The sequence below is a fragment of the Artemia sp. Qi Xiang Cuo genome, chromosome 15, assembly GCF_049724085.1.
Source record: "Artemia sp. Qi Xiang Cuo chromosome 15, ASM4972408v1, whole genome shotgun sequence".
In the NCBI taxonomy this organism is placed as follows: Eukaryota; Metazoa; Arthropoda; class Branchiopoda; order Anostraca; family Artemiidae; genus Artemia; species Artemia sp. Qi Xiang Cuo.
Window position 1 is genome coordinate 36,879,980 of NC_142808.1, and position 14,455 is coordinate 36,894,434.

A 14,455-nucleotide genomic window follows, 5' to 3' on the forward strand; every position below is an offset into this window, starting at 1 on the left:
AATTGACAAAATCTAAATTTCAGAATGAATAAATGCTTTAACAACATCCTTTATCGGATATGTCGGATAAAATTGACATAATCTAAGTATCAGAGTGACTAAATTCTATATCAACATCCTTTTCTCAGATACATAGGATAAAATTGACAAATTCTAAGTGTTAGAGTGAATAATTTTTTTTTCAACATCCTTGGGCAGATACATCGGATAAAATTGACAAAATCTAAATTTCAGAATGAATAAATTCATTATCAACATCCTTTGTCGGATATGTCGGATAGAATTGACAAAATCTAAGTATCAGCGTGAATATTTTTTTTAACAACATCCTTTGCCAGATACATCGAATAAAATTAATAAAATAAAAGTGCCAGAGTGAAGAATTTTTTTTATTATCAACACTTCTTTGTCAGATACATCAAATAAAATTGACAAAATCTAAATTTCAGAATAAATAAATGCTTTAACAACATCATTTATCGGATATGTCGGATAAAATTGACAAAATTGAACCGTCAGAGTGAATAATTTTTTTCTATTAACATCCTCTTCTTAGATACATAGGATAAAATTGACAAAATCTGAATTTCAGAATGAATAAATTCATTATCAACATCCTTTGTCGGATATGTCAGATAAAATTGACAAAATCTAAATTTCAGAATGAATAAATGCTGTAACAATATCCTTAATCGGATATGTCGGATCAAATTGACAAAATCTAAGTATCAGAGTGACTAAATTCTATATCAACATCCTTTTCTCAGACACATAGGATAAAATTGACAAATTCTAAGTGTCAGTGTGAATGCGTTTTTTTTATCAACATCCTTTGTCAGATACATCAAATAAAAATGACAAAATCTAAATTTCAGAGTGAATAAATTCATTATCAACATCCTTTATCGGATATGTCGGATAAAATTGACAAAATATAAGTGTCAGAGTGAATAATTTTTTTTTATCAACATCCTTTGTCAGGTACATCAAATAAAATTGACAAAATCTAAATTTCAGAATGAATAAATACTTTAACAACATCCATTATCGGATATGTCGGATGAAATTGACATAACCTAACTATCAGAGTGACTAAATTCTATATCAACATCCATTTATCAGATACATAGGATAAAATTGAAAAATTCTAAGTGTTCGAGTGAATAAATTGTTTTATCAACATCCTTTGGCAGATACATCGGATAAAATTGATAAAATAAAAGTGCCAGAGTGAATAATATTTTTTTGATATCAACATTCCTTGTCAGATACATCAAATAAAATTGACAAAATCTAAATTTCAGAATAAATAAATGCTTTAACAACATCCTTTATCGGATATGTCGGATAAATTGACAAAATCTAAGTGTCAGAGTGAATAAATTTTTTTTATCAACATCCTTTTCTCGGATACATAGGATAAAATTGACAGATTCTAAGTGTCAGTGTGAATACATTTTTTTTATCAGGATTCTTTGTCAGGTACATCAAATAAAATTGACAAAATCGAAATTTCAGAATGAATAAATACTTTAACATGATCCTTTATCGGATATGATGGATACAATTGACAAACTATAAGCATCAGAGTGAGTAAATTCTCTATCAAAGTCCTTTTCTCAGATACATAGGATAAAATTGACAAATTCTAAGTGTTAGAGTGAATAAATTTTTTTTATCAACATCCTTTGGTAGATACGCCAGATAAAATTAACAAAATCTAAATTTCAGAATGAATAAATTCATTATCAACATCCTTTGTCGGATATGTCAGATAAAATTGACAAAATCTAAGTATCAGACTGAGTTTTTTTTTTTTACAACATCCTTTGTCAGATAAATCAAATAAAATTGACAAAATCTAAATTTCAGAATGAATAAATGCTTTAACAACATCCTTTATCGGATATGTCGGATAAAATTGACATAATCTAAATTTCAGAATAAATAAATGCTTTAACAACATTCTTTATTGGATATGTCGGATAAAATTGACAAAATCTAAGTGTCAGAGTGAATAATTTTTTTTTATCAACATCCTTTGTCAGATACATCGGATAAAATTGACAAAATCTAAATTTCAGAATGAATAAATTCATTATCAACATCCTTTGTCGGATATGTCGGATAAAATATAAGTGCCAGAGTGAATAATTTTTTTTATTATCAACATCCTTTGTCAAATACATCAAATAAAATGGACAAAATCTATATTTCAGTATACATAACTGCTTTAATAACATCCTTCTTTGGATATGTCGGATAATATTGAAAGAATCTAAATGACGGAGTGAATAAATTTTTTTTATCAACATCCTTTTCTCGGATACTTTTCTAATATGATGGATACAATTGACAAAATCTAAGTATTAGAGTGAATAAATTTTATTTATCAACATCTTTTGTCAGATACATCGGATAAAATTGACAGAATCTAAGTGTCAGAGTGAATAAATTTTAATTATCAACATCCTTTGTTAGATACATCAAATAAAATTGACAAAATCTAAATTTCAGAATGAATAAATGCTTTAACCACATCCTTTATCGGATATATCGGATAAAATTGACAAAATCTAAGTATCAGAGTGACTAAATTCTATATCAGCATCCTTTTCTGGGATACATAGGATAAAATATCGGATAAAATAGACAAAATCTAAGTATCAGATTGATTAAATTCTATATCAACATCCTTTTCTCAGGTACATGGGAATAAAATTGACAAAATCTAAGTATTAGATTGATTAAATTCTATATCAGCATCCCTTTCTCGGCTACATGGGGTAAAATTGACAAAATCTAAGTATCAGAGTGAATAAATTCATTATCAACATCCTTTGTCGGATATGTTGGATAAAATGGACAAAATCTAAGTATCAGATTGATTAATTTCTATATCAACATCTCTTTCTCGGATACATGGGATAAAATTGATAAAATCTAAGTATCAGAGTGAATAAATGCATTATCAACATTCTTTAAATGCATAATATAAGTACCAGAGTGAATAAATGCATTATCAACACCCTTTGTCAGGCTATGTCGGATAAAATTGACAAAATCTAAGTATCAGGGTGAGTAAATTCTATATCAACATCCTTTTCTCGGATATAAAAGATAAAGTTGACAATATCTAAGTGTCAGAGTGAATAATTTTTTTTTATCATATGAAAAAAGAAATTGTAAGTAAAAAGTAAAAAACTCTTTCTTGAATTCGCCCCAGGGGCTTAGTGAGAGAGACATGCAAAAAGCTAGGTTCATTTATTTTTTACTAAAGCAATAGCTACCATCTATTTCAATTAAGGTATAGATGGCAGCACAACTGATTTTTCCTTCATCCGGGCACCTGCGGCCAACTTAAAATACCGCCCTTTTTTCAAATATCTGCATTTACGTTAGGTTCGTTAGGTTCATTAGGTGGCCTACGTGGCCCACGTTTAGGTTCCCTAAGCGTGGCCCACGTGGCCCACGAATATATGAAGGGGTTTCCCCCTCCCCAATACCTTGCTCTTTACTCTAAAGCCTTTTAAACTTTTAAACAAGCTTTCTATTTGAACTAAACGGCCCCTCTGTTGTGGGACCTGTTCTTTAAAAAAATAGGACAAACAGTCAAACTTTAGCGTAAAGAGCGAGGTATTGAGGAGGGGCCAACCCACTCATATATGTAATAATTCCTGCTCGTTTTTGATTTTTTATATTGCTCCTTACTTTCGGTTAAATAATTTTTTTTTTCGGATCGTTTTTCAAATAATGCAGGCCAATATTGCTCACCCTTTATGAAAATTTCCCTTCCCTTGCGGGATACTTTTCTGTGGAAATTTCCTCCCATGTAAAATACACCCCGCAAAATTCCATCCTTGCTGAAAATCCCAGTCACGGGTAAAGTTTCTTGCGGACGATTCAGCCTGAAAAATTCTCAATAGAATACTTTACTTTGAAAGTGACTTTAATTTCCAATCGTTTCCCCGATTACTCCGGAAATTCCCTCTTCGGTGGAAATTTTTCCTGGAAATCCAAAAACGCTGAAAATAGCCCCCAGATAATTCCCCCGGAACATCTCCAAATACAAAATTGAGTTGGCAAAGCGAAAGTAAGACAAACAAAAAGAATGTCGTATAAGAACTCTGTCAAATCCCTCCAGTGTAAAGATTCGCCTGGAAAGTTCACCCCCAGAAATTTCATTCCCATGGTCAATTACCCCTGTGGAAAATCCTCCCGCAGGAAATTTAGCCCCTCCAAAAAATGTCTGTATACCTACCAATACCAAGTACTATACATAAACAAAGGGGGAAGTTTCATGACTTACATATCTTTCCCCAGGGGCTATGAGGAACCATGCTATCCGCATAGTAATAGTTCCTAGGCTTTCCAACTATGTTGAACAAAATTGTTATCTCAAAATTTCCATCGGACGACTTTGAGTATGGAAGGGGGTGTGGGGGGCAAGTTGCCCTCCAATCTTTTTGGTCACTTAAAAAGGGAACTAGAACTTTTAATTTCCTTTTGAATTAGCCCTTTCTCGATATTCTAGGACTATTGGTTTTATGCGGTCACCCCTGAAAAAAACCATATGTGATCTTCCTTCTGGCAAAAACACAAAATTCCACATTTTTGCAGATGGGAGCTTGAACATTCTACAACAGGGTTCTCGGATACGTTGAATTTGATGGTGCGATTTTCATTATTATTCCTTGACTTTCAGGGGGTGTTCCTTCTTTTTTGAAAATCATGCAAATTTTCTCGGGCTCGTAGCTTTTGGTGGATAACACTAAACTTAATGAACATAATAAGACAATTCTTTTGATATGCCTATGTCTAGCGATACCAAAATTCCGTTTTTTACAGTTTCAGTTACTATTGAACCGCGTTGCTCCTTACTTACAGCACGTTACCACGAACTGTTTGACAGGAGATAAATTAGATACAAATTACTTCAAGTTCAAGTTCTTTTAATTTTCAAACTAATTTCACTCACTATAACACTACAATACATTATACAACAGAAAAGAAAAATATTTAAAGAGGCTGCCCAAAAAGTGAGCTAATCTCGAAAACCGGCACCCTCAGAAAAAAACATAAATAATATTATAAAACTAATGAAAAATAAACAACAATAAACAGTAAAAATACACATCATACAAAAGAAATAAGACACCAAATTCAATTCACAGCCCACACTCCAAATTTAATAAAAAACATAATAGAAATAAACAACAGCACCGGCAACCATGAATTAATATTATTTAATAATTATCTATTAGATGTAGTTTAAAATTCTTTTAGAAAGGGAAATAGAAAAATGTGGATCCACATAACTTTTTTAAATGTTCCAAAACCTCATTATTGAATTATACCATTAATTCAAATAAATTAGTTCAATTAATTCATAAAAATGATATTAAAGAAACACTCCATTTGATTCCCAACTTAATTTTCTTTTAAAGCATAATCTATATATCAATAATAGAACTAAACGCTGCTGTTGCTAGTCTGACGTAGGTAGGAATATTTATTATTTCTTATATTAGGAGGGAGTCGCTTCCTCCTTAATACCTCGCTCTTCACACTAAATTTCTTTAGTACTTTTAAAAGAGCTTCTTATTCTAATTAAGCGACCCATGTGTTTCAGGAGTCGTTCTTAAGGTTGTTCGTAGTGTTGGGCGATATTTAATATCGATATTGATATATCGATATATCAGAGCAAATATCGATATCGAATATCGAAACGAAAATATCGATATCGAAAACGATATTTGAACATATTTGACTATTTTCGGCCTTTTCTGCTACAGGTAAACGTCCTGCAGAAGAGATCCAACACAGAAAATTGTTTGGGAAATGGGCGAAAAGAAGAACAATGATGTATTTAATCCATTGACTCATACATGCTGATACACAGCATACTTACCTGTATCCATAAGTTGGTATAGCCTGTTCTCAAACTCAAAATACGTTTAGTCAGGAGGACTTCCAAATGTTGCTGAGAACCTCCAAAAGGCCTTGGCTGTATTAATGCCTTCTAAGCTGACAGGCCTTGCTCATATAAAAGAAAATTGGCTTTCTATGCTGAATCCAAATATATAGGATTCATTCAGTTTAGTGTTCCCATCAAAAGATACGAGCCTGAGAAAATTTACGTGATTTTTGGGAAAGGAGAGAAACCCCCCAAAAAGTCAAAGAATCTTAAATAAAAGCGTACCCTCAGATTCAGCATATCATAGAACCCTACTGTAAAGATTTTAACCTCCCGTTAGCATAAATGTAGAATTTTGTATTTTTGTCAGAATAAAAATCACGGATGCATGTTTATTTATTTCTCTTTCTTTCGCCAGCGTGATCGCATCAATTCAAAGGCCCAAGAATGTTGGGAAAGTGCTCGTTCGAAATAAAATAACAGTTCTAGTTCCCTTTTAAAGTGACCCGAGATATTGGAGAGCCAATAGCCCCCCTCCCACACCTTATTCCCCTGAAAATACCCGATCCCAATTTTGAGATATTCATTTTGTTCACCATAGTTGAAAGATCGAAAAAATGTTCCTCCGGAGATAACCTGACTCCTCGCAACCTGAGGAAAGGGCTTTAAATTATGAATTTGCCTATTGTTTACGTATAATATTTTGTATTTGTAAGTAAACAGGCCTTTTTAGGGGAGGGAGAATTTTCTGTGGGGGGATTTTCCACAGGTAGAATTTCCCATGGGCAGGGAAGTTTCCGGGGCTGAACTAACAAGGGGAATTTTACACCGGAGAATTTGTCATAACTCCTATACAAAATTCGTCATAATGTTTCCCTGCCGATTCAATTTTTGATGTAGAGATGTTCCGAAGAAATTGTCATGATCCTCCATGGTACCCGGGGGGAAGGGCTATAAGTTATGAATTTTGTCTGTTGTTTACATATAGTTTCTGTTATTTGGAAGTAAACAGACGTTTTTAGGGAGGGAAATTTTGCGCAAGGGGATTTTCCACGGGGAGAATTTTCCATGGGCAGGGAAGTTTCCGAAGATGAACTTATAAGGAGAAATATTACACGAAAGGATTTGCCAGAACTCTTTTATCAAATTTATTTTACTTTCTCTTTGCCGATTCAATTTAACATCTAGAGATGTTCCGAGAATATTATCCGTGGTAAATTTTGAGAGAGGTTAAAATTGCCTGGGAGATATTTTTGTGGGAGGGAGGGAGTTTCCAAGGGGGAAATTTTTCATGGGAAAGTTTTCAGTGGGAGCAATTCTTCGTGGCGGAATTTTTCGCAAGAGATATTCTCCACGTGGAAATTCTTCGCGGGAGAAATTCTTCATCAGAGGATTTTCCTAGGAAGAAACTTTCCATTCGGAGGATGGGATTTCAATGAAAAATTTCCTGTTGAAGGAGTTTTCCGGCATGATTTGAAAAAGATCAAAAATTAAATGAAAGACAAGTCTTTTTTTTTCAAATGAAAAAAGGCGTAAGAGAAATTTCTAGGCAAAATTGTCCACAAGAAAATATCTGAGTGGAATTTTCAGCAGGGACGGATTTGTAGTGATGATTTCCTGGTATTAAATGAAAACAACCAAAAAATAAATAAAAAACAATTTTTTTCAACGGAAACTAGGGAGACATATTGAAACTGGAAACAAAAAGAAATCTTACCGTATGCGAGGGGAGTTACCCCCTCCTTTAAAGAGTTCCAATTATTTAAAAACAACTCCTGAAACACAAGGGCTATTTAATTAGAATAAGAAGCTTGTTTTTAAAATACTAGAAAAAACGTATATGAAGGGAATCCCTCTCATATACGGAATAATTTCTGTTCGTTTTAAGTTTTAATGCTGAACCTTACTTTCAGTTGAAAAAACTGAAATCACTGTTTTTTTTTATTATTTAATCACTGAAAGGTAGAACAAATGCTCAGGGAAAAAACATTGACATGTTGCTGAGTTTGAATAGCCAAAAGTAGTCAGTAGGTTATCTTTCTTTACCCTGAGCCCGAGTAATTTCAAGTCTAGATTTCTATGATATTCACTCTTGTAATCGAAGTTTGTTTTTATTGCTTGATTTTCTATTATTCAAAGTTTAAAAAAATTTTGCAAAATACACTTTTATTATAATTGTTGGTACTTTTCTATCAGCCAGTACACATTCGAGAATTTGGATCTACAGGTGCGGGGTAGAAACAACCGCTATGCTTGGGAAATAGATAGGATATAATAATAATAATAATATAATAATATATATTGAATCTATAATATGCATACCATTCAGAATCAGTGATAGCAGATGCGGATAAAGACTCATCGCTTTTAGAGGGCAGAAAACGCCAAAGGAGAGAAGGATTAATTTTGGCCCGTGTAGATTCGATATCAATCATCTTTTTTCATATGTAAAAAAAAATCATCAAATAAAATCATCAATCATATATATAATTTGGGCTGTACATTTGCACACTAGGGGGATGGTGGGGTGAGGGTTAAGTATAGCGGGGCTGCATGCAATAAGTAACCTAACCTAAATAGACCAAAATACCAACTAAATATTTATTAAAATATAGCTACCATGTAGTTTTCCACTGAATCAAAGCTAATTGTCTGCGTATACAAACAGCAATAAACCGGTTGTTGTATGATTTTATAGATTCAGATTCTCGAGTGTGTAGTGGCTAACAGATAAGTACCCAATTTTTTTTTAACTTTGCAAAGCCAAGAGTTAATCTGAATAAAAACTGATCAGAAATATCGAAATCGATTATCGAATATCGAAAGTAAAAATATCGATATTTCGATATATCGTTTGATCAAATTATCGCCCAACACTAGTTGTTCGATGCCTTAAAGAATCACCCTATCACGTCCATTACAAGCTTGTTTAATTTGTGTGGCCAAACTATTCAGAATTAGTTGGACGGTCTTGCCATAACTTGTACAGCTAAGATAAGAGATCTGAAGTATGATCTTGCCATAAAACGACAGAAAAACTAAAGGTAACGCCTACTTTTCCAGAAATCTTAGAAAAACCAATTAATAGTTTTGGATTTATTAAAGTTAAAACAGAAGAAAAAAATTTCAATAAAATGCAAATTATGAGCTGGTCTTTGTCCAAGAACTTTTTCCATTTGTATCTTTGATTAGGTTTAAAATTCTGCTGAAATACCAGGAACTGCATTTTCAAAAATTAAAACCAAAGAAAAAGATACTGAGCACTCAATATTAAGGTAAAATATTTTTGTTAGCATATACATAGATTAAAATGTGGTATATATGCAATCTTCTAAGTCCTAAGAGAAAGAAATGGTTGACATTTTAGCTTGACAGTGCTTTTCCAGGGAATGCTTTTGGCCACGAATTGATTCCCGAAAGTTTCATTCTACTAACCCAAGTAGTTTCTAAAATAGCCATAAGCCCCTAAATTATAATTTTACCAGGTATTCTTTTTATTAAAATACAGCTTGCTGACTTTCTTTGTTTTATTTTGTATTATTCCAAAAGAAATATGGAATGTGAGTCCAAAATATATTGATTTCACTTGAATAATCTCAAAAATTAGTTTTGCCGTTTTTCATATACAGAATAATGTCGTCAAGGAAATTAAATGTCTAATTCTCTACGTTTGTCAGAGTATTTTCTAACAGTTCAGAACTAAAAATGTATTGTAAAATTAAGACTCTATACGTTGAATACTATTTTTGAATACATTTTCAAAGAAAGATAATAAAGCTTAAAATGGCCGGAAATAGTCGTGTAATAAAATTGAATTTTAAATAATCGAAAATGAATGAATACTACCTAACTAAAAAAAGAAATAAAAACGGATAATCAAGTCAAACTTTGGAATAGCGGAAATTACTAAAAATGAAGAGATAAAATCAAGTACGAGAAGATATAAAAATTAAAAATCCAGTTTAACTTAAACCAGCAGAAAATACCACTAATAAGAGTCGAGCTGCTGCCTTCTGATGGTTGGATTAGACTGACCTCGCTAGACCAAGCACAAAAAACATGGCGCTTGTCAAACTTGACTAACTCATACGCTAAGGGACTATACACAACCGTCTCCCAAAATCTCATCAATTAGATTTCAATCTCAATGCAATTTCTTATTTATTTTCAAGGATTTCCCTTCCGAATAGAATTTCGCATATGCCTCTTCAGTGGATATTCAGAATCAGCCTACCTCTATATTCGTAAAATCCATTGCCTCAGAAAATATGAAGGATGCAATGAATATGAAACAAACATATAATCTGTTGTGCATTTTACCACCTTTTTCTATCAAATGACTAAAAAATCTGATTTTTTTAAGGATAAGCTGATTCAAAATAAGGCAAAAGACGCAAAAATAAAGCCATTCAGTTACATTTAGATAATATTAGGTCAAAGATTTAATTACATCTGATAAAGTGATAGCACAAATTATGCATCGAAATTGACACTTCCAAAGGGTCAGGTATTTTAAAAAAGCAGGAAATGGAAGAAAATGACTAAACTGCATTGCATAATTCGAAAAACTTCGCACGCCCACCGCAACTGTCGTAAAATCAAAGAGTTACTGGTAACGATCTGTAACTAGCGAGTGGGCCCAATAGCAACGACAACTCTAAAAACTTAATTTTGGTAACAATAAACACATCAAAAGAACTGCCTATTTATGCTGATTCCAAATATAAAGATCCATCGAACTTAATGCTACCCAATCCAAAGCTATGACCTTGAGAAAATTTGCCGGATTTTCTAAGAATACCTCAATAAGTCAAGTGATCTTAATAAAAATCATACCATCAGGTTCAGCATATTAGAAAATTATTGTAGAAGTTAGTTTTAAGCTCATATCTTCAAAACTATAGAAATTTGTATTGTTTGGGCAGAAAAAACAACGTGATGCTTGTTTATTTGTTATTTTTCTCCCCCCATGGATGGTTGTATCGAATCGATGGTCCTAGAGGATCGAGAAAGGGCTCAGTATGAACGGAAAGCAAAAGTCTCAGTACACTTTTTAAATACTATAACACCTCTTTTTTCCCCAAAGACACCTGATCAAAATTTTGAGACGGGTATTTGATTCAGCATATTTGAACGATCCAATAGATATACCTTGACATAACCAGTGGCGGATCGAAACTGATCAGAAATATCGAAATCGATATATCGATTATCGAAAGTAAAAATATCGATATTTCGATATATCGTTTGATCAAATTATCGCCCAACACTAGTTGTTCAATGCCTTAAAGAATCACCCTATCTCGTCCATTACAAGCTTGTTTAATTTGTGTGGCCAAACTATTCAGAATTAGTTGGACGGTCTTGCCATAACTTGTACAGCTAAGATAAGAGATCTGAATTATGATCTTGCCATAAAACGACAGAAAAACTAAAAGTAACACTTTACTGAAAAAAATATAAATGTTTTTACTTTTATAACTTAATAAATCAAATAATATTAACAATTTGATTACTAAATTTCAGTATATGTATATTGAACTGACAATGCACATTCATTTGTATTTTTTCAGTAAAGTACAAATTTTGTTCTGGGCTTGGGAAGGCATATGGGTTTTGCGCCCAACTTATGTTAATTTCTCTTCGTTTTGAGCTTGACTCGCTTATTTATTGTAATTTCCGTTCGTTTTGGGTTTCATTTATTTATCGATGCTGATTTCTGGTAGTTTCGCGTTTGTTAGGTTGTTTAATTTTGTATTTGCTCATTTTTTGTTTAATGAAGTTCTTTACTCTTCTTTGAAAAATTTATTTTGTGGAAAAAGTGTTTTTTTAATTAATTTCTGTTCGTTTTATATTGACATAGTCTTTTCAGGGAAAAAGAAAATAATAGTTTAAATCTTTTCTTTTTTAAGACTTTATAGTTTGGCCTGCTAATTTTATGCCGGAGAAAAATTTTCAGCAATTCTTAACAACATACACCTTTTAAAAACCTGGACATAAATAGTACTGTTTAATTTAGTTTCATACCTCCTCTAGTTGACCTAAAATGGAAATCTTGATACCATTCGCAAAAAAAATCTGTTTACTTTCTTTGATAGTTTGGATGGGGTGTTCCCATTTGAGCGCCACGGAATTTTGTTCCATTTGAGCGCCACGGAATTTTGTTCCCATTTGAGCGCCACGGAGTACCATTTGAGCGCCAAACCCAAAATTGTGATTTTGCGGTGGATGAAGCGTGGTTTGCTGCCACATTGACCTGTAGAAATATTTATTGCCACGAAGACAACGAACAAAACTGAGGATTTTATTGGGTCAATGGTTGTGAAATAACTCTGTACTGAGAGTTAAGAAGCTAAACGTTTGTTAAGCTTGTGAAGAATATAAGTGAAGATTTTACGCACGTTCATAGGGTAAGAACTGATTGCCGCTGAAGAAGGCTTGCTGGTCAAGTCGAAATATTCGGCTCTTTTTTTAGAGTTATTTCACAACGATCGTTTAGAAATGGAACGAAATCACCCAAAAATCGTGCCAAAAACGGATAATTCAAATTAATATATTGGTAAAAATACAAACAAAAACTGCTAATATCACACATCCGGCGAAATGTTATGTGCGACACCCAAGAGAAGCTCGTCTGCTGTTCGAGTTCCAGCCCTGTACTCCGTCGACAGCTTTTCGAGTCGTTATTTAATACTTTCATACTTATTTTTCGTCCGATGGATGACATGACCCTGGAGTAGCTGTGTCCTTTCAGAATCGACGACTGCTTGTTCTTCCTTCAGGAAAGAGATAAACTGCCACAAGTTCGGGTGGTAGCGACCGACTCTTCGGTTAAACCGCATGTGCCATGATTCGAGGTCGTTGTTTGTCCTTCGCTGGATGCCGTAGACTGACCAGAAATGAGGAGGACATTGGTCGAACCACTGACGGCTGAAGTAAGTGACAAACGGACGAGCCGAAGGCCAGGTACGAACGATGTGAGAAATGATTGGACCAGAATTGATTCTGACGATCGCTGGAGGTAGGAACGCCAGAGCCAGAAGCTTTCGAACGTAGAGGTTGAAGTCTGCATCGGTCATGTACAGCTCACGGACTGAGTGACGCTCCAAGTTTCTGATTACTGCTTGGCAAAAGTGGAAGTAACACCCACGGTGCTTGGCGGCCGGAAAAACTTGCTTCACGGATGTCAGCAGACCGGTCTCAAAATCAGAGACGACGGTCGTCGGGCGAAGTGTCACTCCTTTCATCGCAGCCTGTAGGATCAGCTCGCTGAAGACGTCGTTGTAAAGCTGCGCAGACTTGCTCTCCATGAGCACGAAGACAGCGGGAAGTTGCTTGTCGCCGAAGAAAACGTGAACGGTGAACAACTGGCCGAATGGGGAAGGAGCTGAGTCGAAGGTGCCGTCCATATACCATTCCGGGCTTCGTTCAAGCAGACTTAACGACTCGTCGGTTGCAAAGCAAATCGCAGCGTTATTTTGAAGCTGAAAGAGGAGGAATCTCTGGTTTGCAGACGTCTCACTGAAAGCCTGGGGCAAGGGCGTCGGTACGGATATAGTATCAGCGGGCAGTGGTGGTATCAGCTTGTTTCGTGATCTGTACATGGACGACTTCACGTGCTTATAGGGTAACTGAGGCAAAGCACTCAGCCCACTGGCAGCAGCACTTGCGACCTGGCCGTCGTAGATAGCGGGAATCGGACGAGTAGTACGGGCTGACTCGCTTCGAAGGTCTGACCGGAATTTGTACTGCTGGGTCTGCAGAGGATCAGCGCTGTGGTCGTGCGTACCAACTGAAACTGGTGAGCCGTCGCTGGAATCAGTGTGTAACCGCCCGAGACATCCCTTCTTCATGCATCTCCAGCTCTTCTTTCTTCCTCCAGAAATCGGCTTATCGAATCTGTAGACGAAACCGTCGTGTTCTAGCAGTTGTTTATTCTTGGAGCTCTTCATTGTCAAACTGACTTATTAATACTAACCAGAAATATTGTTCCTGGCATCATTAAATACTTGTTATAAGAGGGTAAAAAAATATGCTCCCACACTAAATCCTATTGCATTTTGTGGGTAAACGGTTGTGCAATCGCTTACGCAATTAGGTCACCTGACCTTGCATCGTAAATTAGGATTAATGGGCGCTCGAAGTAAATGTTATAAGAGGGTGCAAGATTGTTAGCTCAGTTCAGTTCAATTTCGGACTTGGATAAGAGAAGAGCGATTTTCAACATGAAGAGGAAACGCAAAATATTATCTGGCGCTCAAATGGGACACAACTGAACTAATTCAAATACGGCGCGCAAATAGGAAATTCCCATGTGCGTGCCATGGCGCTCACCTGGGAAAGCGCTCAAAAGGGATACACCCAGTTTGGATACACAAACGCTATTTTGATTTAGTTAAATTCTAAGAGCAGAATTAGCCCCGAAAGTTTGAACATAATACCCTCAGTCGTTCTTGGGATACTGCTGAGAGGCCTTATTGGGAATTAGCATGCATTTTTATTTAGACTTAAGGCAATATATAGTTTTTAAACCTAATA

At 34.7% G+C, this 14,455-nt stretch overlaps 1 protein-coding gene across 1 annotated transcript in view; it reads right to left on the reverse strand.

Annotated features, from left to right (window-relative positions):
- LOC148943623 (uncharacterized) overlaps positions 1-10,226 on the reverse strand; it is a 56,569-nt gene extending 46,343 nt beyond the window's left edge. Inside the window, exon 1 of the mRNA XM_089101185.1 lies at positions 10,152-10,226. Within this exon, the coding sequence (XP_088957311.1) occupies positions 10,152-10,172 (21 nt within the window). The 5' untranslated portion in view covers positions 10,173-10,226. The remainder of the gene's footprint in view (positions 1-10,151) is intronic.
- Between the last annotated feature and the right edge of the window lie 4,229 nt (positions 10,227-14,455).